The 27,553-nt window shown below is 40.0% G+C and overlaps 2 protein-coding genes across 5 annotated transcripts; both read right to left on the reverse strand.

Moving 5' to 3' along the window:
- Nucleotides 1-630: 630 nt before the first annotated feature.
- Nucleotides 631-18,128, reverse strand: tph1a (tryptophan hydroxylase 1 (tryptophan 5-monooxygenase) a). 4 transcript variants are annotated; one of them, XM_054775488.1, is made up of 12 exons: nucleotides 8,500-8,575; nucleotides 8,337-8,438; nucleotides 6,533-6,664; nucleotides 6,203-6,386; nucleotides 6,021-6,121; nucleotides 5,867-5,934; nucleotides 4,935-5,131; nucleotides 4,730-4,865; nucleotides 4,514-4,640; nucleotides 4,349-4,444; nucleotides 1,593-1,726; nucleotides 631-1,494 (listed from the first exon to the last, which is right to left on the reverse strand). In XM_054775488.1, the coding sequence occupies exons 1-12, from the start codon at nucleotides 8,536-8,538 to the stop codon at nucleotides 1,320-1,322; spliced, it is 1,491 nt and encodes a 496-aa protein (XP_054631463.1). In that variant the 5' UTR covers nucleotides 8,539-8,575; the 3' UTR covers nucleotides 631-1,319. The 4 variants fall into 4 exon arrangements, with proteins under 4 accessions (XP_054631463.1, XP_054631465.1, XP_054631466.1 ...); XM_054775491.1 differs by lacking the exon at nucleotides 8,337-8,438 and adding an exon at nucleotides 18,111-18,128 and having other exon boundaries at nucleotides 635-1,494; XM_054775490.1 differs by lacking the exons at nucleotides 8,337-8,438; nucleotides 8,500-8,575 and adding an exon at nucleotides 7,439-8,304 and having other exon boundaries at nucleotides 632-1,494.
- On the reverse strand, nucleotides 17,903-26,323 carry saal1 (serum amyloid A-like 1). Its single transcript, XM_054775492.1, has 13 exons — nucleotides 26,204-26,323; nucleotides 25,682-25,881; nucleotides 25,433-25,534; nucleotides 24,583-24,666; nucleotides 24,407-24,486; nucleotides 24,272-24,331; nucleotides 24,074-24,189; nucleotides 23,328-23,490; nucleotides 22,850-22,932; nucleotides 22,544-22,729; nucleotides 20,340-20,485; nucleotides 20,145-20,237; nucleotides 17,903-18,200 (listed from the first exon to the last, which is right to left on the reverse strand). Exons 1-13 carry the CDS (start codon nucleotides 26,205-26,207, stop codon nucleotides 18,123-18,125), a joined length of 1,395 nt encoding a protein of 464 aa, XP_054631467.1. The 5' UTR covers nucleotides 26,208-26,323; the 3' UTR covers nucleotides 17,903-18,122.
- Between the last annotated feature and the right edge of the window lie 1,230 nt (nucleotides 26,324-27,553).

Below are 27,553 nucleotides of genomic sequence, written 5' to 3' on the forward strand. Positions count from 1 at the left end.
ACCTCAGACAAGAAAACACATGCACCACAGTTAACCTATAGCCACCAAGTAACATTAGCGTATTTGATCACATAAATAAGCATGTACACCACATGCCATAATGTGGTGTACATTGTGCCACTGACAGCTTTGACTTCCTCCTTTCAATGTTTTCTTGACACAAATTAACGACACATCATCTCCCACAGTCACCACGTCAACTCATATTGACTCATAATTCCCTATTCCCTCCTTTTTAGTTCACATTTTAGTAGTCAAATAATTAACCTGAGTGGTGAGACCCAGTGGTGAAGTCAACACCCCCCCAGCACCCTCTCCCGCTTACTTTTGGTTTGATCCATGTCATGTGGTGAACATTTGATGAAGTCTGAGCAGCATGGGGGTGCGAGTATTCCGCCTGTAGAAGGCGCCCAATTTGCCACGCACATGCTGATATCTTGGCTTGATGAGGAAATGAGCACTGAGCACAAAAAAAAGGATTTTTTTTCTTTCCCCCTTGCGGCGCCCTGAAAAGAGTGCTGCCCTAGGCAATTGCCCATGTGGCTCACAGCTAGAACCGCCACTTGTTGCCCTGTTTTGTTTTAACCTTTATCTTGCTGCCTGGGCTTCGCTCTTTTAAATAGTTTGGCCTTTTTGTTGAGGCAACAATTTTGACACAATAAACATTTTTTTTTTTACATTTGTGTACATATCCTACTGATTATGACTATATATTGGTAGTTAGAAAAATATTTTGATTCCAGGAGTACCACAGTTATATTTAATTGGAGGTATTTTTAATTATTAGTGTGAAAAAAAGTAGGCAGGTGTGCATGGGACTGTCATCATAAACCATAAACCACCAAAATACTTTTATATCACTGGAATGATTTCTTTCAACAACACAAGGAAAGGAACAGGTTACATTCACATAAAGAATACAAAGGTACATTTTATATATAATCACTGAAGTGTGGAAGGTTAAACTGATAATGAAAGAAAATACAAAAAATATCACATCATCATATACAACAGCAGAGTTAACAACAGGAGTAAAAGGGGATTTTTGGTACAAAAGCACACAGACAGCTTGCAGGATGTACATTAAGCCAATTAGGTAAAAACGGAATGCTCTTTGGGTTTGTGCAGTTCACTGCTATCGTAGCAATTAGTGCCACTGTACATTGTATTAGCCTGTGCCATGCAAAGGGAGAACACCAGGGTGTTTTGGCCAAAATCAGTGCACATTCATCGTAATGACAAAGGGCTGATACACAAGTAGCATCTCTACAGCAGCTTGAGCAGGACACACTGACTGGCTGCAAGGGGATTTTGGAGGGTCAGACACCCAGCTGCTTGTTGAGGCGGTTCAGAGCATCACCCACGATGTCGAGCTCATGTCGGAGCTCCTCTACGACACTGTTAATGCTGGGAGTGTCTTTAAGCACATCCACACTCTGGGTGTAGGGGTTGTATCGTATTGTGAAGGGACGCTTGATGGTCTTGGCAAACTCTCTGAAATAAGATAGTGATTGTATTAATGAGACTGACTATAAATACAGTATATATATCTCACCCTATTATTAGCATAGCTGAAATGCAATAAAGCTTACCTCATCTTGACTTTGGCCTCCTCAAAGCTGTCTGACACAAAGTAAACATCCTGAAAGGTTGTAATGATGCATTCTTGTTTGGATGTTACTTTTGGGTCAAATGGCGTTATCCTTGCTTTACCAGAGAGTGCATGCTGGAAGACAGAACAGTACAATTTAGCAGGTTTTACTGAATCTAATCCATGTGATTGATAAAACTTTATGTCATATTTTAATACAACATATTATCACAGGCTTTATGTTTGCTATAATAACATATATCTACTTAGTACAAGTATACATTTTGGCTCATTTGTGAGTATATGTGAGAATCCTGGCATTCTTTCAAGTCGACTGCAACATACCAGCTACACAAATCTGCCTATGGTCATGACCCTTACTAGTAGTATGGTTGTTTCCAAACATTTGATGATAAACCAGATGTTGGGGACATTTCACTGTTAAACATTTTCATAATTGTTCTAATACTGTTCACAGGAACTTTTAGAGCTTTTGCACACAGTTTTACTTTTATCATCTGTAATCTTGATTGTTGTGTAAAACAATTGTTCTGACCACGACTTCACTTTTAGAGCGTTATCTGTTGGTGAAATTTGATGCAAAAATACTGATACATTTGGTTGAAATGCAGTCAGAATGCTTTGGTCAAGGCTGTTTTTACTTTATATTATTTTATATCTTCATTTTCCCATCCATTCATCTTCTATGCTGCTTATCCTCAGTAGGGTCGCGGGTATGCTGGAGCCAGCTGACTTCGGGCGAGAGGCAGGGTACACCCTGGACTGGTCGCCAGCCAATCGCAGGGCAGATCTTCATTTTCATTTTCTTCATTCATTATTAGACATTGCCTAGATACCATAGGTTTTTACTAGTGACGCTCCGATCGATCGGCCACTGATCAGTATTGACCGAGTTCCGTGAAAAATCACATGATCGGCATATGCGGATAAATGCCTTTAAACAGCAATCACGAAAAACTATCACCTGTGGCTAGTACTATTGCAGCCTGCAGCCTGTAGTGACCCCTACGTGCAGTGCAGCGTCTTGGGTAGCGTCCTCCCACTTTCCTTCACACTACACAGGAGTGCCAAAGCAAAAACAATCGTGTCTGCCGTGTGGAACTTACCTGCCAACACATGCCACGAAAACATGGGGGTAGCATGTTGAAAAGCTTTAATCTAATACGGCATGTGAAGAACAAACACTTGACGGAGTATGGTGAGTTTTCGAGGCTAACGGTGCAGCATCAGTCAAGCAGCAGCTAACACGACCAAAACGGTGGACAACACGCGCCTGTATGTGCGTGACAATCAAAAGGCTAAGCAAATAACCCGAAAAATAATTGAATTCATCGGACAACATGAACAGCCTTTCTCAGATGTGGAAGACACTGGGTTCACCGATTGTTCGCTCACTCGGAGCCCACCTATGTGCTACCTGGAATTCCTGCTAAGGCTCCACCAATGTACTCTCACGTGGAAAGTCTCCTGAAAGAATACATCTCATCCTCTGTAAATTTCACGAGTGATATGTGTTCTCTTGAAAAAGTAAGTAAAATGTGTTTGTCTAAATTAAGGTGATTTTACGGTTCCTGTTTTCACATCATATAGCCAATAGCAGAAGTGCAGCCAGGAATTCTGGGCCCCATGAAAAAAAACATCACCCTAAGGGGGGGCTTTTTATGATTTAACTACTAATTCAATTAGGAATTGTCCTGACTTTTCCTCTTTAAATGGCACATCCGGCCAATAGGATTCATAAATAAATTGAAAAATGTACAATTAATCCATGTGATCGGTATCAGTATCAGCCAATATCACTCATGCATGATCGGAATCAGCAGCATAAAACTGTGATTGGAGCATCCCTAGTTTTTACTTGGTTGAGTTTAGCTGGTATTTGATTTGAAATCTATTTTATTATTCTCTGTATGTGCGTGTACATACATATAGTGCAAACAACCATTGGTTAGAGACGCACTTCCCGTGCGAGCTCGCTGCACAATGACACAGCAGTCCGGGCACAGTGAGGGGGAACTACCACTGTAGCTAGGGAGCCGAATATTCAAAGTCCAACGTGAAACTAACTTCACCACGGTACACCGCGGACATGTCTGCATGGTGGTGTTGCGTTTTCTTCTTCTTGCGGGTGGCGGGAGTCGAGGGGCAGCCAGCTTTGAGGCGCATTACCGCACCTACCATGTTGGAATGTGGCTCAGAGTTACGAACATTATATGGCAACCGGATCGGCCCGATCTCGTGGCAGAAGCCGATATTATCTGATCTTCAAAATACAGCAGATCGGTAGCTGATCCCGAGTCTGAAGATCGGTACATCCCTACTTTGAACTCAGTCCAAGCCCCAGTCATACCTAAACTGCAAAGCAAACGGTGGTAGCAAAGATGGTGGTACTTATTTACGTGGCAAAATAGTAGTAGAGGTAGTACTAGGTGTAAAACGCTAGAGAACCATTGCACTAAAACAACGACTTCACATTGTAGAGAACCCATTAAATTAGCGCAGATCCAGGCAAAGGGATTCAGTATTTTCATTTTACTGACAGAATGGTATTTTTCAATATTTTACCAGTAACATCACAGGAAAAATGCATGACTCTTATTGATTAAATCAGTTGTGAGTATGAGGTGGCTACTATGGCGGTGTACACTGCGGTGCAGACGGAAATAAGAATTGTTGGGCCTTTGCTAAAGTCTGAGCTCTAATGAAGACCATTGTAGTTAAACAATGTGTTTTTACCTTAAGCTCACTGATGGATGACAGCAGTCCTGCCCCATATGCTCGTAGTTGTCCTTCTTGCTTGCATAAACCAAATTCAACTGTGAAGAAATAGCACTGACAGACAAAAAATATGTTATAAAAATGAGAAAGCATTACTTAAATAGCTTCAGCCTGGCAACTCACTGTGGCCAGTTTCTGAACAGAGTCGTCTGAAGCACCGAGTGAAGCCAGTCCGATTTCCTGAGAAAACTGTGCAAAACTGGGCTCCGCCAGCAAGGGGACGTGGCCCAGCAGCTCATGGCACGTGTCCCTGGATAAAGAGCAGCAGTTCTTGTAAACAACAATTTTGCATGAATGGTGGCTTTCTTTTTCCTCATTTGCATGCTGTCTAATACTCACGGCTCAGGAGTGTATAAGGGGTCAGAGCTGTGCCGCACATACTGAGTGCAGTGGAAAACACGAAACGCCAAACCGGCCAGGAAGTCACGAGGGGACAGGTAACCAGCCACAGGCCTGATGGTAAACCCAGTGCGTTCTGCAGAAGACGTTTTAATTTATAGTTGAAAACCACAATGATGACGCTCCCGCTTGAAATGAAACCTACCCCTGAGAAAGCGAGAGACATCTTCTAGTTGGGGAATGTTGTCTTCTCGACATTCACAGTATTTGGACAGCAGTGGCAGGTTCTTTAGGTATTCCCGACATGCGTGGCTGGGGTACAACTTGTTGAGCTCCCTATACACAACACCCCATGTCTTCACTTCCTCCTCTGTGAACTCAATGCGAGGAATTGCCTCACCACTGTGGAACACAGGAAAATCCCCTCAATAACATGCAAACACCCCAAATGAAGTTTTTAAATCAGAGGTGGAAAATACTGTACCAAAGTACAAGTATAGGTCTACTCACGTAAAATTGTCTAAAAACAAAAAAAAAGTAAAAAGTAACTAAAACATGCTTTTTAAGGTGGGCGCAAGACCAGGTGTTATTTAATGATGCAAAACCTTCATGAATTAAAGTGAAAAAAGAAAAGAACTCATCGTCTTGCTGCAGAATTTACAACCACACTACAAAAAGTGGAAATCTAAAGTACATTAAATATCTAAAATCAAGGTCAAAAGTGCTAGTACTAGACTCCTTACTAAGGTTCCCTAGGGAACACATTTACTGTGACATTGCTGGAGCAGGAGTTTGATTTACGTCTTACGTCTTACGTCTACGGCTTATTTACTCTTATTCTGTCTACTATAATGGGTAATACGAGTGTAAAGTAATTTAAGCCGCAAGGAAGTACGTTGTACAGAAAAAAAAAAAAAAGGAACTGCTAACGTGTGTGCCTGAAACCAATTAATGGCAATGAATGAGGGATGACTGTACTTTAAAAAGAACATACAGTACTTTTGGAAAAGCACAGGTACTGATATTAGATAACGCCTTAGAATTACAAATAAACCAAAAAAACTAAACAAACTCAAATCGCAAGTAAGTGTAATTTTTTTACTTTCCACCTCCTTAAAATGTGCTGCAAAGGCTTACTGTTTGTAGGACATCGCAAGATCCGCAAAGTACTTTCTTCTTTTGCGGTAGACATTGTCCTTAAAACCCTGGTGTAGTGAAATACACATGAGACACATGAGAATGCATTGAATTAGAAAGTGTAAATACAGTAAATGAATTTGTCCTTTCGTACCGGATGATCAGCATCCAACTCCAAACCATACATCAGGACACGATTTGCACACTTGTCCAAGTCAGATATTTTCTTTGGGAACCAAGGTACATTATGCATATCTGGGAAGAGAGCAGTGCGGATGAGGAATACGATAACAACATCTGCATTCTTTGGGTTCTTAAATGTTTTGATCCTTCTACCTTCCTCTTGTAGACAGGAGTTATCTGGAGGCTCCATGTCCACCACGTTCACATGCTTTTGTAACAGCTGGATGATTTCATTGAGTTGTTCGTGGTTGCTGTCGCAGTCCACAAATATTTCAAACTCGGAGTTGCGCCTTTTTGATTTCCTGGACTCAATGTGCACAAGGTTGACATGGTTTTCCTGTAAAAGAATACAAGAATCACTGGTAAAGTTACCTTCATGCCAGAAAAAAAATGTCATTACACAAAGCGCATCACAAATAATGTAAATTGCCACAAACAAGAGTAAAGATCTGAATTGCAGATAGTAGAACAACATGTCCATACTTGGAAGAGTTTGAGCGCCTTCACAAGTCCTCCAACTTCATTCTTGAGGGAAAAGATAATTGTTGCTCTGCCTTTTTCTGGTACATTCTTCTCAGTGTTTTCTTCTATTTTTGTGAAGGTTGATTTGTTTATCTGAAAGCAGTAATCACTGATAATTAAGTGAATACAATTCATCTGATAGTAGAGGTTGTGAGAAGATTAACCACTTGAACCATTTGCACATGGACTATAGTATTTATACATCTATACATAGTTATAGGAAATGACTGGCAGCACATCCTTATAAATATGCTGGGCATGTTCCCTAAATATTTGTATAACAGGTTACCTGACACAATATATACTTGCAATATCATTTTAAACAATTATCTTTGTTCATATATGCAACAATCTAACATACATTGCCTTCCTGTTCAGTGAACCATAGCTCAAGGGCAAGTAATGACGCCAATGCCCAACTAGTAATCACTTAAGACCATCTAGCCATCCAAAAATCCCATGAACATTTTGGGAACATGTATCACCTCATGGAGCTCACACACACACAGAATGCTGGTCACAGTTATTTGTGTCTATGATAAAAACAAACAATATGTGTAACTGTTTACATGCACGCAGATAATCACAGGTGATAAGTATGTCAATGCTCGAGACAGACGCAGAGATTAGCATCACGAGACGTCCACTGCAGCACCCCTAGATAGCGGCCTCACGTTGATGCATGTGCACGCGAGTGGCAAATGCATTATAATCCTGCTCAAGAAGGCTATGGCATTACAGAAGAACTCCCTGCTTGAATTCAATGCAGTACTAGGATCACAATTTTAAAAAACTAAATAAAGTGTAATTTATAATATTTTTATGCAATAATTTACACTTTTTTCCACAAAAAGAGTTAGCCCCTACCATGTTTCGCTTCTCAAGCGTAGCACTAACAACCCGTGAGAGCAGTTTTTGGTGGATTCGTGCCAGTAGAGCCCCTGAAAGCATCACTGGATCAGGTCGTCCGGGGTCAGCTCTTGTATGTCTCGATTTAACGATGATGAACCTGTCTCTGTTTCTCGAATCAACTTACAACAACAACTTAAAACAATTTAGAGTGCGGGAGAGCCTATTATTATACCTCCCCCCCCCCAGTGAGCTCAGATCTTAGCATGCGGTGCACATTTTAACCCTTAATATCAAAGAGTATCTGACTCTTTTTCTCAGTCTGCCTTTTAGTATATTAGGAACTTATTAAAATGATGCTAGATTATTCAAATGTAATCAAAATACAAAAAATGACATGGTATCTCAGAATAGGGTTGGCAAGACACAATAAAATGTGCTATAAAATTCTGGGATAACGGCTACAAAAGGCTTTCAAAGCTTGGCAGTTGCATTGATTTTGTGTTAAAATGTTTAGGAATTTCCCAGTGAGCATTAAAGTATTTATTAAAGTATTTTTGCACCGACTCGTACTGCAATTTCATAAAAATGTTTCGTTATCTGTATACAGTAGTTTTTTTTAGCAATTTGGTTTTATGAACACATCTAAAAATGAGATGATCTAAAACAGGGGTCTCCAACAGGTAGCTCGCAACATGTTTTTGAGTATCTCACCAAAGGCTTTAGGAATATTTGCTTCGATTGTTTGTACTTTTATGTATGAATGTCTAACTGTTCAATTCAGACACGAATCCTATTTTTAATGACAAATTACCACAAAATAGCATAAAAACAATGGCCGCACTGTTTGTTTGCTTTGTAAATAAAGTATAATGTAAAGGTTGCCAGTCATATAAATAAAACACAAATAGCTCACCTCTCCTTTCATTTTGCCAAAGTACTGTAGCTCTGATAGTGATGAAAAGAAAGATGGACACCCCAGATCTAGATCCTCCATGTGACAAGGCATCTTCTCCATCTTCAGACAGCCAAATTTTACATCTCTCTTATGTCAAAGTAAGGCAATATTCTTAACTCACCTCGTTGTTAAGTAGTTTCTCTTCAAAGCCAATGTTCATGGAGTCAAAAGATCTGCCCCTTCGAGGTCCATCGATCCTGTTAGAGTACATTTTAAAGTCTACCCTATTCCTTATGTTCAGATGTTGCAGGTGCTGGATTATCTTTTAAGCAACCCCCTCTATGCAAAGTGGGCTGTCTAACCCTGTGAAACAGGATGCTTGGCTATTTAACCATAGAGAGAAAGAGGAGGGGTCTTTGGAGAGCAATAATCTGAGGGACAGCAGCAAATGGAAAAACAGGAGCATCACTCATGTAATTTGGGTGGGGGGAAAAAAATGTCTTTCTTTTTTTTAAAGAAGACTTTGCAACCAATCAGATGTCTGCATGCAGTTTTTTATGGTTGAGAAAGTCAGTTATATGCATCTATGAATTATAATTATTTTAAAGTAACAACAATGAGATCAAGCATGTTTAAGATGTAGTCACACCTTATGTTATATTTCATTGCTGTCGTATGTTGACACCTTCAGACTAAGAGGAGGTCAAGGTTTAAGAGGATTTAAGTGTGGCCCACCTGCCTTCATTGTACTGTGATCCCAACATGCCTTCTTTTGAAAATCCATTGCTCTGCACTGTAAGCACCTCTGGGTTTGGGTGCACATGACACCAATAATCCGCGTGTTTTGCTTTAACACCCTGAGCTGTTTAATAAGATCAAGGCAATCATTGAAAAAGGCCCAGGTTGCCTCTGCAAGCACAATCAACAGGAGTGCCCAACTTAAGATACTTAGACAACGTGGCCGCTATCACAGCACTGTAGCTGAGGAAGATGAGATGAGGACTTTAATGTGTGGTATGTGTGGCTGATGCACATGCTGCCTGTCTCAGGTGGTCCTGTCCTGTGTCACCCGTGACAGACACAGGTGCTTACACAATCAAGGAAGCAGTGAGGCTGACTTCCTCCAGTCGGAAGCTGAACCCAGATCAGCGCTTAGTGCACATAAAAAAGAGCAGTCATTTTCCAGCTCCAATGCAAACACTGGCAACAATAGTGGACCCTTATTTAGATTTAGATTAGATTAGTTTTAGCGTGTTTAATAAAGTTTGATAAAGGTGATGAACAGCAAAGTGGCCCCCGTATCCTTCCATTTGCAGCCCGTGTCCCCCAGATGTCCCCCCTGTATGTGACCAATAAAGGTGACTTTGATTACACTCCAGACTGTTCTCATGACTACTGTGATTAATAGAATATAAATGAGGCAATAACTAATGCACTCTAATTAGTGTAAATCAAATTAACATCCATCCATTTTATATGCTGCTTCTCCTCATTAGGGTCAGCTGACTTCGGGCGAGAGGCGTGGTTGCCAGCCAATCGCAGGGCACATATAGACAAACAACCATTCACACTCACATTCATACCTATGGACAATTTAGAGTCGCCTAACATGCATGTTTTTTTTGGAATGTGGGAGGAAACCGGAGTACCCGGGGAAAACCCACGCACGCACGGGGAGAACATGCAAACTCCACACAGAGACTCGAACCCAGGTCTTCCCGATCTCCAGACTGTGACTGTGTAGCCAACATGCTAACCACTAGACCACCGTGCGGCCCAATCTAATTAACATATGTTTAAAGACTTTCTTTTTTGAGCAACCATTTGGAGAAGTGTAATGAAGTATGTTTTTTGTATATATACTTTGTCTATATGTGCCCTGCGATTGGCTGGCGACCAGTCCAGGGTGTACCTCGTCTCTCGCTCAAAGTCAGCTGGGATAGGCTCCAGCATACCCCCGTGGCCATTATGGACCATTAAGAAGCTTTTTTTTTCTCCATTGTGGTTTCCTTTCAGCAACATGGCCATAATGAAGCTTGAGTAATGATGCAAACAAACAGTAACGTTTGTTGTTTTCGAAATGTAATTGAAATAACTGTGTGGAGACAATTTTAGCACCAACGTGGGACAGTACCCCAATTTCCTTGTACACTGTGCAATGACAATACAGATCTAATGTGAAGGTCTGGCCAGGATCGAGTGATATACTGTAAATAAAAAAAAAAGCCAAACCTTTGACCACAGCAGCTCTTCTTCATTTACTCTTTACTGTGTTCATATAATGACATGACCTTGCTTGTGTCATCTCCAACCAGGGTACAACTACCTTTAAGACAACAAGCACTCTGACAAGGCCCAGAGTGCAGAGCATGAATAAGGTGGCTCACCGTCCTTGTTTTTCTCCTCTCCGGGAGAATCTGGAGAATTACCTTTGCTGATATATACAGTATGTATGTAATAATGAAATCAATGGTGTATAAATAAACTGGGGTCTGGGATATATAGTGTTAGTGCTCATTATATGCTCAACCACAGCCGAAAGACACAATCAGAGCTGCTCTCAATATTGATTTCTCGATTCCTGATGAGGCCCTTTGCTTCCCCACAGTAACACAAAGAGCGATCACCCCATATATTCACACAACTCATTAATGACACATTAATGAGTCAACCTAATTATGGCAAAAGAGCTGCCTCATTACCAACAAGACCACTTTTGTCACCAAATAATATGAGAACTCACCTCACTCGAACATGATTGCTCAAATTTTTACAATCATTAGACGCTAATTCCAGATTACCGGTATTTTCTACAGACGTGTCTGAGTATGAGTCTGTCCCAATTCTGTTCACTTCAATCAAGGAGGATTTACTCCATGTCTGAGCATCAAGCTGCAGGAGATTTGGCTGGCTAATCTTACTCGGGGTGCTGCCCAACACTTGCATGAGACATTTAAATCTCACTATCTGTCAGAGGACATTTGAAAGCCCTATAATACACTAATAATTCACCAACTGCAAGATCACAGCACATCTAAGATGCAACTGTTCTGCTAGTCGATGCATTCTCACAAACTTTAACTGTGCAGGAGATTACATTTCTAATTTGCACAGAAAATGCATGAAAATAGAGTGAATGGATAACAGTAGAGTACAGTATATCTCAGGTTTTGTGTTTTAAAATACATTATGCATTTTATATATGGGGAGATTAAGTGACTAAGCATGAATTGGCCACTCAGTACAGTCCATTTAAAAGAATATGGGACTAATACAGCACCTATTTTGTCATTTTCAATCAACTTCTTCCCCTATCCATCCATCATCCATTCTCCTTGGCTTATCTGGGTCGTGGGGGCAGCGGTCTCAGTAGGTAAACCCAGACTTCCCTGTTTCCAGTTCCACCAGGTGGACACCGAGGTGTTCCCAGGCCAGCTGCAAGACAGATGGCACGTAATAGTGTACGAACCCCGTACTCCTTAAGTGCCCCTCTAAAGTCCCATGCACCTCACAGTGCTCTTGCAAAGGTTTAGAGCTGGTCCTGGACTTCAAATGTAGCGTTTAATTGCCTTCACATAAACCCCCCTACCATGATAATGTAGTGATTTGTATAGATGTTTCGTTTTATATTTATGTTAGTATTGTTTTTTTAATACGCAGTGTATAAGTGCTCTGTAATCATATTTACAATAAGACAAAAATCTGGTATGAGACAAAATAGCCATAGAGAGAGCTTTTTGGTGATGATAATGATTAATTTTGAGAAAGATATATTTAAAATGATGTCTTTATCATTGTAATCATACTTTACATTGGTGTTTCTAATATTTTGGTTGCATTATTTAGCTACATATATGAGAGGTTGAAAAATATTAAAAATAGTTCTCCGTAACATTGACCACTGCAAACTGCAACCAGAATAGTACAAGTATGTAACACTACAATAGTAATAAAACATAAGTAAATTCATATTCATATGAATATATATTAATTTAGATGTATAAATCTAATATATTTTGCATAAGAAACTACATCTGACAAGTATTACAGTTTTTGACTTGATATACAGGGTCACAGTCATCACCTCTGCAATAGGAAAGTATTAGTGCTCATTAAAATTTCCACAGTGAACCCAAGGTCCTCGAGAAGTGCTTCATGTTGTATAGAATTTCACTCTTTCACATGTTCCGGAGACTCGTGTTTGAACAACCAACTAATGAGAGCAGTGAATGGTCTGCCTACGTGCACTTCCTGCCGCAGAACCACAACGCTTTAATTAGCTCCAATTCTTTCTTTGCACAGCAAACACAGCATATGCTACTTGGTGACAAACAGTGTACACAAGGACTGAGCAGGGTTGTACTTGTAAACACCTGCCACAGTGGAAACAACACACACACACACACACGTGTGCACCCACACACACACAATTCATTATTATATGAAAGATTATAATAATGGTTCCCAAACTTTCCACAGTCCCATACCCCATCAGACATTTGACCTGAAGCCATGTACTCCCTACACCAGGGGTCACCAACGTGGTGCCCGCGGTAGCCCCCCACGACCACGTGGTGCCCGCAAGCCTGCTTTTCATTCAGGTTTTCAGTTAATAATGTGAGAACACTAGAAAGAAAAGTATTCTGAAACATAAAATGTGAGTTGTGGATACCAGCATTTTGTGAATGTTTTGTTAAAACAAGCATATTTGATCTGTTTGGGTTGAAATAAGGTATGAAAATCATTTCTACAAAAATGAGTAGCTCGTGGCCATTTTCATTTTCTAAAAGTAGCTCTTGCAAGAAAAAACGTTGGTGACCCCTGCCCTACGCTGTGCAGGCGCTGTTTACATGATGAGGCATTCAAATTCTCACTGGCTTTCAGACACCAAAGAAGGCAACGCTGTTTTTTTATTCACGTACCCCCATGCTATGACTGTATAAGTTAATGCAAAAGCTTTATGTAAATAAGGTGCCTTGTAACATGTGTAACCTCTATACTCATCAAGTTATATTAATAACCTCTATATCAATCAGCAATTCTTTGCCCTTTAATGTTTTTTAAGTAATGGACGGGGGTGTCCAGACTGCAGCCAAGGGGCCATTTTCATCCCACACCTCGTTTTTTGTTTTTTTTGGCCTTCTGCATATTCTGAAAATTAAACCAATACACCCTGGAATAGGATATTTGGGGCAACACATGTTAAAAGTGATTTAATAACACACTTCTGTGGGTCAGTTAGTATTTATCAGGCCGCAGTGAAAGGCTAAGCTATATATAAATCTACAGATAACATCTGTTTGTGTCTGTATTTCATGTATTGTTATTGTTATCATTATACCAGAAGAATCCAAATATTTAAGTTTTTTAATGTATAATGTATTTGGCAATCATATACCAGTATATGATCGTTATACATGGACACAAACATTAGGTTTTTTTTTGAGTTGCACTTTTGACATACAGTATATTATCCTTATGCATGTATTTTATTAAATTACTATTTTATATATTGTATAAATGACCTCTATCAGGAGAAACGATACTAATAAACAAATATTATATACGTTGGCATCATCTGTAAATCTTTTTTTGTATTTCAATATCATCAATACACATGGATCAACACAATAATTATATTGTTTCTTTTATATTATCATGTACAGTACAAAGAAAATGAGAGAAGACTGAATGTTGAAACGTGAATGTTCCCCATTACAATTCACAATGCGCAGCCTCTCAATTTATGCATGAATGTGGTCACAGTGTATTGGTGACTTGTGTCAACGTGCTAACAGAAACAACTGGTCATACAGGCATAAAAGGGCGTGAATACCAATCCAAGCATCTGCGTCATTTGAGCCGCATGCCACTCAGCTTTGATATTTAGACATCACGCAGAGGGAAAGTTTCACTGTTATCGCTGACGAGTGACAGAACGCCAGAGAAGGCAGGAAACGAGCTGAACCAGGCTTTGATTGTGTCCAACAGGGTCATGTTTCTTTATGAGCACACCTTCACCAGGTGCTTGTGAATAGACCGGGCCTTGGAATCAGAGGACACATGACAGCGAACAATGCTTTCTTCATCCCTTCATTATCCCTCCTGCTCACAGCTACATACTGTATCTAGCTGTCATTACACTTTGTCAACATTTGTGTGCTTTCCTAACATCAAAAGATCAATTTGCTACTCAGGACAATACATAGACATTTTGTGTAAATGATGTGATCTTCTATCATCCCTTCGAGGGATCAACAAATGACCCCTTGAACTTCGTCAATCATCTGGTCAAAGTGAAAGAATAGATCAATTTGGGTTTAAATATTGATCATGTGACCAGTAATCTACAGTCTAATTAGTTCCAATTAGAGCTGCATCAAAATCATTACTCAGTTTAAATCGACATTGTCAGAAAGTATTTGTTTCTTAAGTGAATTATTATGCTGTACATTTTGTGGTATTGTGGTATTTCTAATCTATTTCCATAGGAATGTTTGGAGTGACCTTTTATTGCGGCCAAACTAAGCAACAGCTGACAGTCATGCTGTCTAATCAGCATCTTTATATGCCACACCTGTGATTATCTCAGAAAAGAGTTTAAGTGTAGCGCGTCGACATCCGACTTGAATTTGTTGAGGATTGTGAATGAGTGTCTAATGGCACCGTTGAGGTGCTATTACAGCAAGGAAAGTGTGGAGGTTAGTAGTGACTGGTCGGAAGTAAAGTCGCATAGGAAGAGTAAAGGGAAAAAGGTTTTTATGGTGTGTCGTGCATCAAGTAGCATGAGCAAGACAGAGAGTGTGGTGTGTAGGAAGATTGAAGGGGAAGAGTTTAAAGTGCTTCTCAAATTCAAGGAAGGGCACGGTATCAGAAAAGTGGGACCTGTATGAAAGAATAGGTGAAGTTGTGAGGGCAAGAGTGCACACTGATGGTGATTTAATGATCGCATGTCTCAATGAGGGTCAACGAGAGAGGGCGCTAAAATGAACAAACATTTGTCAGAAAAGAAATCGTTGCAAGTAAAAAAGTAGAAATCAGGAGAGTAACTGGAGGAGTGATTTATGGAATACCAGTTGAAGATCTGCAAGAAATTACGGAGGGTATTAAAGGAGGGCAAGCACCTGAAGAGACTAAAAACATAGAGAGCGGGAGAAAAAGTGGATAGTTTGTCAGTGTTGATCAAATTTTAGGATGAAGCTCTATCTAAATATGTGATAATAGGGTGCATGAACTATAAGGTGACAATGTATGTGCCGCCACCACTGTGTTGTTTGTAAGTGCCAGAAATACGGACATACAGTACAGCAGCATATTACAGAGGAAAGCAAACACGTGGAAGGTGTGGAGGAGATCACGATTATGGTGCATGTGGGGCAGGTGTTAAAGAGAAATGTGTGAATTGTGGTGGAGCATACTGTGTTGGCTACGGAGACTGTGAGTTAAGGAAAAGAGCAACTGGTGGTGAAAAGTGTGTAAAAGTCTTGTAATATTCAGCAGGACATTTTTTTGTACTTCACGGCCGATGTGATCAACCGTACATTTCAAGCTAATCATAGATCTGAGAAAACAGCCATTGTGATGAAAAGTGCAGCTCGATATTTGGGCATTAAGGACATCAACCGGGAACACGTATATGAGGAGCTTGGAAGTTGAGAAAGGGCGGAGAAGGAGACAGGATCCCATCCATAAACCGAAAAATATGTAAATATGTGAAATGTGATAGTGGTGTAAACCAACAGGGCATAAGGTCACAAAACATTTGTTACAAGTTCTAAAAGCTACAGTATTAAAATTAACAATAGAGTATAACCCAATTTTAGTTGTATCTTTTAATATATTGTCGGTATAGTCTGTAAGCCGTGGCGATCATTCACATCCAGAGGGTGGCGGTAGTGCACTAACATAGCTTGCAACCGCTGTTAAACGAAGAAGATCTCAGTAAAAAGAAGTGCTCACTAACACAGACTTGGACAGCTTTGTGAACAATATTTGAGAGATAGACCCTTTGCGGACAGACAGATAGGTAGACCCAAAGTCTTTGATGCCGCCGTAACTCTTGGAAACTAAATCAATCAATCCATTTTCTATACCACTTATCCTCATTAGGGTCTCCGGTAAGCTTGAGCCTATCCCAGCTGATTTCAGGCGAAGGTAGGGTGCAAACTGGACTGGTCGCCAGCCAATCGCAGGGCACATATAGACAAACAACCATTTACACTCACATTCAAACACATGGACAATTCAGAGTCTCCAATTAACCTGTAAAATCTAAAGGTTACTGCTTAATGTACACATTTTAGTCTGAGGAGTTATATAAAAGAAGTAAATACTGACACAATGATGTGACAAAAATAGAACACATTTCACCGAAATGTCAGGCCATTGCAAATAACATCGTGAGCGGATGGAAAGCAAAAAGTTAATAATAACTGACAAGACGTATCAGCATCAGAGGCCTGACATGCCTCAGAATGGCTTGTTTGCGGAATGTGGCGGCATCACGAGGATCGGCCCACGATGTTGTAGCATGGCGTCGGATCATATCACACGGCGCTGAAGACTGACAGGTCGATGATCACGTTTGGCAGGGCAGCAGGAACATCTGCGCTTCACTCTCATCTGGGCGACGTGACTCGCCCAGGAGCACCGCCTGAAGGCCGAGCACCTGCTAGATGCAAGTCACACGCCATCGGGCATTTTTAAAGGCCACGCATGTTTCTATCTGAATCACTGTATGCGTCTATGACCAAGAGCGCAGTTATTGATGCACATCACAAGCCTAGTTAAGGTACTGCTTGTATCCAGGAGAGAACTGCATTAAAAAGACAGGGTGAGCTGTGTCGATGCTTACATGCTCACCATCTCCAGATTTCCATTAGAAAGAGTGTTCTACATATCAATCCAACCTTTAATTAAAAAGCTGCTATATTCACAGAGCCTTCGTAAGCTCGCTGGTAATACGCAGGCTGGCCTGTGAGTGGGTAAAATGGTGCATTTGGAAAGCAAATGAGCTCACTGTTGCCAGGCCTAAGCCTTTCATCTAATTTTATTGTCCTTACTGAGTGACTGTCACCCTCGGGTAAACACTTGATGTTGCCATCAGCATTAGCACCATTACTCATACACTTGGAGGGGTGACTCACCGAGTTTCATCTCATACACGAAGAAGAAAAAAAAAAAAGATGGAGTTCAAAAGGCTGTAGTGTAAAGGTTCACATGTACTTTAAAAGTTTTACAGACATGTGACTGACTGACAACCTCATCTACATGGGTCAAATACATTTACTTGTCACTTCAATAAGTACAACTGGAAAAAAATAACTGCCAGCGTTGAGCGACACTGTCAAAGGTGTTAATTGAACTATTTTCTGTCAACTGCGCTGCATCAAACTGAGGAGTTCCTAATGTTTTGCCTCTCTTATGTAGCCACATAAGGTATAAAACCGAACATTATCTTGGTAATGGAGTTTTTGATACAGCTTGACACATATTAGATTGTGCATATACACCAATGATGTTTGGTGAATATCTTAACTACTGTGTCTCTTTTTAAACATAATTACAAAGACTAGAAGCACAAATTCATGCAAAAGACATCAGCTTTAATCAAAAAGAATAAAAAAAAATACAAAACTAACCAACAAAAAGGAAAACTCAAAACAATATAGTCTGTTTGCTGACAATGACATTCTGAATGAATGGATTTCTCCAATGGAAAGCCAAATCTTATTAACATAGTCTGGAAGGTAAAGAAACTTCTGACCCTTTGAGGGAGAGTGGAACACTGACCTGCGGCAGCCATCAGACAGGAAACCATTTCTTCACCTCGTCAGCCAATTGTGGATTGGTTTCTGACAACATTAGCAGCAGGTGTTCAAACTACAGAAAAGTAGAGAAAGAAGAGAAAAGAAGATGTATGGGAATGCTTTTGAGTTTATTTTCCAGATCTGGGGTCTCATCTACAAAAGTGCGTGGAAATCTGACTAAAAGTCTGCGTGCGCCAGAAAACCAAAATGTGCGTACGGACAACAATTTTCAGATCTAAAAAAAGTGGCGTAGGCACACATTCATGGAATTTGTGGTACATAGATAGAAGTGTGCGTACGCAACTCAGCCTCAAGTTACGCCCTTTATACGCCTCCACTTCGCCATAAAAGGTCAATGCAAAGTGACTCATCACTGTGGCATCTACGTATATTTAAATAGCCTTGAATTGCATTGGAATATGAGGAAGGATCCGCCGGATAGTTGAATCTCAGATTCAGGAGGAGCGGTGTGATTTTCGTCCTGGTTGTGAAACTGTGGACCAGCTCTACACTCTCAGCAAGGTCCTTGAGGGTGCATGGGAGTTTGGCCAACAAGTCTACATGTGGTTCGTGGACTTGGAGAAGACATTCGACCGTGTTCCTCGAGGAATTCTGTGGGGACTATTCCGGTAGTATGGGGTATCGGACCAGCTAATTCAGGCTGTTCGTTCCCTGTATGACCGGTGTCAGAGTTTGGCTCGCATTGCCGGCAATAAGTCGGACCTGTTTCCAGTGAGGGTTGACTCCACCAGAGCTGCCCTTTGTCATCGATTCTGTTCATTATTTTTATGGACATAATTTCCAGCCACAGCCAGGGCATTGAGGGGTTCCGGTTTGAGTCTCTGCTTTTTGCAGATGATGTGGTCTTGCTGGCTTCATCGAGCCGTGAACTTCAACTTTCACTGGTTCGATTCGCAATTGAGTGTGAAGCGGCCGGGAAGAGAATCAGCACCTCCAAGTCCGAGTCCATGGTTCTCACCCAGAAAAGGGTGTAGTGCAATCTCCGGGTCGGGGATCAGATCCTGTCCCAAGTAGAGGAGTTTAGGTACCTCGTGGTCCTGTTCACGAGTGAGGGAAGGATGGAAGGCGAGATCAACATTGGTGCGGCGTCTGCAGTGATGCTGACTCTACATCGGTCCGTTGTGAAGAGAGAGCTGAGCCGTAAGGCAACGCTCTCAATTTACCGGTCAATCTATATTCCTACCCTCACCTACAGTATGGTCATAAGGTTTGAGGAGTGACCGAAAGGACAACATCGCGGGTACAAGCGGCCGAAATGAGTTTTCTCCGTAGGGTGGCTGGGCTCTCCCTTAAAGATAAGGTGAGAAGCACTGTCATCCGGGAGAGACTCGGCGTAGAACCACTACTCCTCCGCATTGAGAGGAGCCACATGAGGTGGCTTGGGCATCTGGTCAGGATGTGGCATGATGAAATTAAATGTTGCAAGTACAAGTTCAGATTAGTATTCAGATTGCTGCTGCTATTATTACTATTAGTACAACTTTTACTGATCATGACCACCGAAGAAGTGCAGGGCCCTCTTGAAATGGCCGCTTCATTTCTGCAGCATTGTTATTCTTTGCACAAGAAAGAATGGCCTTTTTGAGGCCTTCTCATGCAAAAAAAAAAAAAACAATTGCGATAAAATATATGTGTTGGTAGGGGTTGTAGAACACATTGTTTCCCATGTACGAATCATGTAGTGACAGTGGGTGTCACCCCAAAAACATTGGCTACCATTTAAAAAAAATCAGCCCCCTTAGTCAGTTTCAGTTTCAGTTTTTTGCCTTTCAGCAACGTGAAGTTTAGCAGGCATGTCTAACATGAGTAGTAGACAAAAAAAATAAAAAATTGTTTTCATTATAGTGTGCAGGCACCAGTAATGTTTGATTCCCAGAAAACCCAGTATCAAACAGTGTGAAATAGCTAGAAAATATTGGAAATTCTAATAATTATTCTATTATTAATTCTAAAAATTATCTAAAAGTATCTTCGGTTATGTGAGAAGTTCACCTACTGAAGTCGTGCAGCTGGGAAGTAAACAGCCAAAAGCTGTTAGACAACTCTTCTCTGTCAGGTAACCTTCCTTTACCAAGGCTGCTACTGTGTCCTGCAAAAACACAGAATAGATTAGTCCTTTCTTTGCATCATCTTTTTCACACTAAGTAGTGTACTTGAAAAAGTAAGAACTCTGTCAACATTTTAACTTTACCTTTGTAGTCCGAGAGCAGATGTCAGAGAGAAATTCAGTTGTGATCTCTTCCAAAGTCTGAAGCTGCTCATCTTTACCAGAAGATTCATCTTTGTGCTCATTCTGGTACTGAATCACCCGCAAAATGGTGCCAAAAAGAGGTATACCTTAAGGAAAAAGATAGAACATATTTGAAAAAATGACTAAGAAGGAATACTGCCACATCACAAATCCACTGAAGGTACATGTTGCCGCAAGGAGCCTGCATAGTCTTAAAATACCAGCTGCCAAATTTTCAAAGTAGTAACCTCAACAAGGAGCGGTAGGAGAAGAACATCAAAGAGAAGAAGAAAAATACACAACGGAAGTTATTTGAAGTAAACAAACTCATATTATACCGTACCTATATTACAGATTCAAAAAAGTAAGACTATAGCGTCTATATACTTTTTGTCCTACTCTTTCCCCCATCATTACTTGAAAACAAGGTTAAAGCAGAGCACTGCGTTAGATCAATGTTTTAAAGTTACACTTCTGTGACAGTTAAGAACCTTAAAGGTTTTATGATGGTGACAGTTTGACTGTGGGACAGATTATTATCCATTATTTCCGATGGGAAACAAGCTTAGGAATTAAAACGAATCTGAGGTTGTTGACCATCGACTTTAGAGGTTCCACTGTACTAACCAAATAATTACTCCAACAGTTTATACACTGGCAGCCCAGGTCATTTACAGAAGTTTGGGAAACTTAAATACTGTAAAACTGACAACGCACACATTCTCTACATTCCGTGATGTAGGGAACCTGAAATGTTTTATACTTTTGAAATGTATTTACTTGGAGAAATGGTTCTCAACTTTTTCAGTCAAGTACGCCCTGCACAATATTTATTTCAGCCAAGTATTCCCTAACCAAAGAAAAGCATTTTTGGTTCAAACTTGTGCAAAATGCAAACGCAAATTCATGTATAAACTAGGGATGTCGCGATACACATTTTTTGGTTTCCGATCCGATATTTTTTATAGTCTTGCCAAGCTTTTTTTTTTTATTATAAGCTTTTGTTACAAACATGAATTTGTGGAATTGAATTTGGTTTATGAAAATAGCTCTTCAAAGCATTAAAAATAATGCAACCAAAGTATTGCTGAATTTACTTTTTTGTTACACAGCATGACCAACAATGTTTGGCTTTTGTAACAAACCGTGTGAGTCAGGTCCCTAATCCAATAAAAGACACATCCAATACAAAAAGTCCATCCAATAATGGATAAAACTGGAAAAATACTTTTTGGGTAGGACTAATCATTTGCCATGGTAATAGATCAATTTATGGTGTGACTTAGAATATATAATTTTTTTTAACAAACTCTCTTTGGCACAATAGTAATTCATTGACAGTCCCTAGTATAAATAACCAGCGGTTCGAGGAGCACTTCCCATGGGAGCAGTGCCAGAAACTTTTCATTGGGGTGGCCAGGGTGAGACCATTACTCACATAGGGGTGGCAATAAGTTGATACCTGAAATGTCTATATGGCCAGTGCGGTGGCCGGAGAGTGGCCAAGGGTGGCTACGGCCAACATTGGCCACCACGTAGCTCCGCCACTGCGTGCAAGCTCACTGCACAATGACACAGCCGTCTGAGCACAGTCCGGGGAAACTACTGCTGTAGCTACATAGCTGAATGTCCAACGTGAAACCAACTTCACCACAGTATGTCTGACCTGTGTGCATGGTTGTGTTGACTTTTCTTCTTCTTCTTGCGGATGGCGGGAGTCGAGTGCAACCATCTTAGAGGCGCATTACTGCAGCTATCATGTTGGAGTGTGGCTCAAATTTACGAACGTGATAAGGCAACCACATCCATCCGATCTCGTGACGAAAGCAGATATTATCCGATCTTGAAAATACAGCGAGTCGGCAGCCGATCCCTATCCTGAAGATCGGATCGGGACATCCCCAGTATAAACTTTATTTCATATAATTTTTCTGACTTTTCTTTAACCTTCTGTCTCTCTCAGTTACCTTTAAAATACAAACATTTTGTACGATTACTACCATTAAAATACAAACATGTTGTACGGTTCGCATCTTTGTAATGGGATAAACTTACAAAAATCATCAGGGGTTCAAATACATGCCTTTAAGTACACTCGGGGGTACTAGTACCCTCATTTGAGAACCAGTAATCATCAGCAATGTTGGAAGAAAAAGCTCACTTACTTGTATCATCTTTGCTTCTCCACTGCTCCTGGCATCTGTAGAGAGCTTGTAAAACAGAAAAGGCCTGCACCAAAGTGCCTATCTTTTCATGCAGAACAACTGCAAGATCATTGAACTGACACAAGTCTTCAACTATAACCTCAAATACAAAACTCCAAACTGCTTTTCCTGCTCCTTCACTGGAAGCTGCAAGAAACAAACAGGACACATTTTATTGCTTCTTTGTTCAGTACTGTACACGGCATTTCATGTGCAATGACAAATAAACAGCTAGAAATAAAATAAAGCAGTACTGATCATATTTACCAAACATCTGAATGCCCTCATTTACTGTGGTTAAGAGGTGCAGAATGTGAAGATAAACCTCCAAGCCATTTGGATTCTCTGATCTGTGATCATAGACAAGAACAGGATTATTTTGTAGTTATTTATTTCAGCAAATGTAAAGCATTTATTGAATAAGAGCCTGTGAATGCATCAGCAAACATTTATAATCCACAGTTTTAGGTACATTATAGCTGTATCACAAATTTGGTCTTTAAAAGGATAATGCACAGTAATGATTGACACTGTTAAAGTTATTTGAATCAGTACAGTTCTATACTAAAAATAAAGTTAATTTAATGCCTCTCTGACATTGTCACTCACCACCAAGCATTATTTTCAAGACTAATTCCCTCTATTATACAGTATTTCAATGTGCAGATGTATGGTTTAGCTGATAAGTTTTACAACAAAACAAGCGCAGGCCACATTTCTCCGACTTTCAGCTGGAGAGTCCTACCTAAGCTGCTTGGCAGCTTCAAAAAGGCATGAGGCTAAGTCCAGACAGCTGTCACCATCATCACCCTCCTCGCTTGGCTCAGCTGCGATCCAACTTTTCATCAGTTCCTCATCAAGGTCAAACAGCTTGTCAACAAGCTCTCCCACTTTCTCAAGCAGGTCCGCTGTTGAAAAAACAAAACACATTCGCACTGACGTCAGCAATGTCACAAAGTAAAGAGTTGCTGACAAGGACAAAATGTTGTATAACTGCATCTCATCATGGCACATCCGACACTGTAGACTGTACATTCACCAGCCACAACATTACACACACTACAAAACCAAGCATTAGCAAACTGAGCAAGAGGTATTCTCATTCCTGTTGATTGGATTGTTTGCCTGATTAGATTAAATGCAAACTAAAATGATTTCCATGAATCATAGTACTGTATTGCTGTCAATATCAATTTAGTATTTGGCTCAAATTGCAGTTCACCATCTGATTTAAAATATTACATGTTTTATCCAATTCAGAATGATATGGTATTGTATCTGCTGATCCTGCAATGTTGCTTGTGGGCCATATTAAGATAAACATATTTAATTGTTTCATCCCATGCATATTTTGTTAAATCCTTAATATGGTGCCTCGTGTAAAGCGATATTTATACACTTTTATATATCTTGTGCAGATGTACCTACTGTTGTGGCTTGTGAGTATGCATCAGTTTAATGCAACATATGTATGAGTAAAGATAAAAGTACTATTGGTTGAACTGCACATGATGAAAAGGAGATTGGAACGCAGAGATGTCTGCTGTCGTATTCGCTGAAGCCAAAGGGAACTGACATCTTTTTGAGACACACAGGTCAGAATCAACCTGAAAATAACACAAGAGAAGATAAAGAATTCACCAAATAGTCTGATTGTCTGAAACCATCAGAGAAGATGCATCATGTTACCTGCTTGTCTCCAGGAGGGTTGGTGGATCCGTATCTCCGAACAGAAGCAACAGCACAGCGCTATGGACAAACAGAGAATTGCATTAAAAAGAATTAAGACAACTTTGAACAGCCAGGCCATAGTTTATCATTTACCACAAGTCTTCATTCTGGCTGAGAGTCAGGCAAGTGTCAGGAAAGCAAGCAATGTTCCCAAGTATTCCAACGCAAATTTCCTAACAAAAAATCAAATAATAAATTCTGCAGGCTCTGATAAGAACAAAACAATAAATGTTACACAATGTTCTGAGAGTAGAAAAAGGTGAACTTACTGTGAGACGTGGGCTACCAGATTTGGCTATCACACGAAGAAGGATGTCAGGAGCTTTAAACTCCTCTAGTAAGCCAGCAACATCCTGGACACAGTTGGTAGCATAACAATACATTAGTGAGTTGCACATCAGTACTACAGCAATTGCAATGCTAAATGAATGACAGGCATTAAAAACCGTACCATGAAAAACAGATGTTTCAGGAATTTGTTGTTGTTGCTTAATTTATTGGTATCTATGTTCTTATTCATTTTCTTGTGTTTTTCTTTCTTTTTTTGGGAGAATGAACAGAACAAGAATTTCATTGCATAGCAGAACTACCTGTTTTACTGTGCATATGACAATAAAACTGTTGAATCTAATATGCACTACAATAACAAACAGATTTATGTTAAATTCATAGCTCAAAAAACAGAGCTTTTTTTTTTTACATTCTACGATCCATTGTTTTACTATACATGCTACATTGACGCTGTCAAATGACTATGCTTCAACCATCTTTGACATCACACTGAGAGTGATTTGCTTAAACTTGTCTTGTTTTGATTTCAGGTAGATATTTATCTTGGTTATGGTTAGATTTATTTGGACACTCTTTTGCACATCAGTATAAATCATATATCACAAATCCCAATTCCACATGTCCAAAAGGAGTATGAAGAAGCAGAGCTTATTCAATCCTTCCCCCTCTTTGTTTCACATCAATTGCTAATACTTTTGTTCATCTCCCATTTAACATGTTGACTTAGCCAGTTCTGAATAACATGAGAAAATGATCAAATGAAATCTTCCCATTAATAAAACAGTTAAACACCATTATTATTATTATTATTAAGACAATTGCACCCACACTATCCATGGCCATATCCCAAACTCGGCACAGATCTTCTTCATCATCATCAGTGAGCTGCATATGACCTTCTGAGTCCTCCGCTGAAGGCTTTGTGACCATCTGTGGGACACACATGTGATTCTGATGTGTGATATACAGAACAGCCTATGTTGAGGGTACTGTGCATATACTGTACAGTCACACTTAAGATTACATTAACAATGTCAACTCTTAAGACTTAAATTGTAGCAACAATGCTTTGCCAACCTGGATGAGGCGAGTCAGAATGCTGAAAAGCCATTGCTTGCTGTAAACTGTGTCTCCAATGGCGTCCGTATCTTCTGCCTCATCTCCACCGGCTGCATCTGGAGGAGGCGATGGGTTACGCTCCATTTCTGGAGAATGATCCCCTCTGTGCAGTGCGCCTGTCTCGCTCCGCTCTTCTTCAGCACCTTCAATACTACCATCTGGCATAAGAACAGAAGAGTACTATTCATTACTGTACAATTTATGTTATAGTCAGATATAACAAAGATAGTAGTAGATAGTCGTAGCATTTACATGTTTTCATGAACAAAATAAATAATAGAAATAAAAAAGCCGTGACCTTAGACAAAGTAGATAATAGACAATCGGGTCGTCAATGTGGAAATATTCACGACACATTCTATTGAACACATTATACTACAGTCAGCGACAACTTTTAGCTAGCAGCTAAACAATTACTGTTCATTGCTGTAGCGATCGATGTCTCTGGTGCATGTTTGTCATCTTCAGTAGTAGACTCACCCATTATTATCGTTTTTTGCCGAAGCAGAGGTCACAGTCTGAAGACAACATTTCAAATCATTTCCATCTAACGAGAAAATAAATGCGCATGCGTACTGTCTGAATACCGTCTTCTTCGTGTTGTTGTCATATGTCATATCGCCCCCTGCAGTAAGTTTCAGGAATCCCATACTAATGTGGGCTTTACCTGTGGTTACTTCATGTAGATTTTTTTTTATTTTGGACAATTTGTATTTAATCAGTTTTCGCATGATAAATGCACATTTACAATAACTGCAATCCTCATGGTGCTCGAGTTTTGAGTTTTCGTTTCTACAACAGTGTGAGTTTTCGTGCAAGGCGAACCTATACCTATATTATAGCTAAATAAAACATCTAAGTCACTCACACTGTACACTGTACACAGAATACATGAAGGACATCTAAAATACAGTAATCAAAATGAAAATCAAATGAAATACATGAATGAAATGAAGAGAACAACTCCTTACTTTTATCCCTGCAGTTTAGTGATGTGTCGGTCGTAAACGAATCGGTTTGGATAGCCGGCTCTTTAAAATGAACCACAGGAATCGGCTTGCGTCATTGGGAGCCAAATGAGAGGCGATTAGTTTTTTTCCTTAACACACACGGACGGAGGAGTCTTTCAATGCCAGTCTTCAGTAAAGACACAACTGTTACCTGGATGCTGCTTTTTCTTTTTGTTTTGCACTTTTTAATTTATGTTTTGTTGTGTGATGTTTTGTTGTGTTGTTTGATTGTAACTAGTTAGAAATTTGCCTGCAGAGATATGACCTTGTCTACCGAGATGGATCCTGTATTTTATAATATATTTTTTTGTAGCTGTTCATTGAGAATTAAAAAAAATCAATTTAGAGAGTAAACATTTGACATGATGTATGTTTTACACATAATTTGCTAATAAAGTAATTTAAGACAACAAAAAAAATCTGAGGAGGCACTTGGGTGCCGAAAGAGCCGGCTCATTTTAGTGAATGGAGCCATAACAAACGGCTCTCTAAAAGAGCCGAAATTTCCATCACTACAGCTGTTACCTTAAACACTGGAGGGGGCGTTGCAGGTGAAGCAGAGACAGGCTGAAAAGGAAGCCTCAATAATGACACCGCTATACTGTCCATACAAAGATGTGAACAGTCATTGGTTTTTATGGTAGGTTTAGTGCAAAAGAGAAAGTAAAATCTTGAAAAAAAATAGAAGCCCATTAAACAAAGGTTATAATTTTATTTGTATTTGATTGAGGAAAATAAGTATGTGATCCTCTACCAAGCAAGTATTTTGACCCCCACAGAATGGTGCTTATAAAGCACACAAATGAGTTCTGTCCCTTTA

This window comes from Dunckerocampus dactyliophorus, chromosome 5, assembly GCF_027744805.1.
Source record: "Dunckerocampus dactyliophorus isolate RoL2022-P2 chromosome 5, RoL_Ddac_1.1, whole genome shotgun sequence".
NCBI lineage: Eukaryota > Metazoa > Chordata > Actinopteri > Syngnathiformes > Syngnathidae > Dunckerocampus > Dunckerocampus dactyliophorus.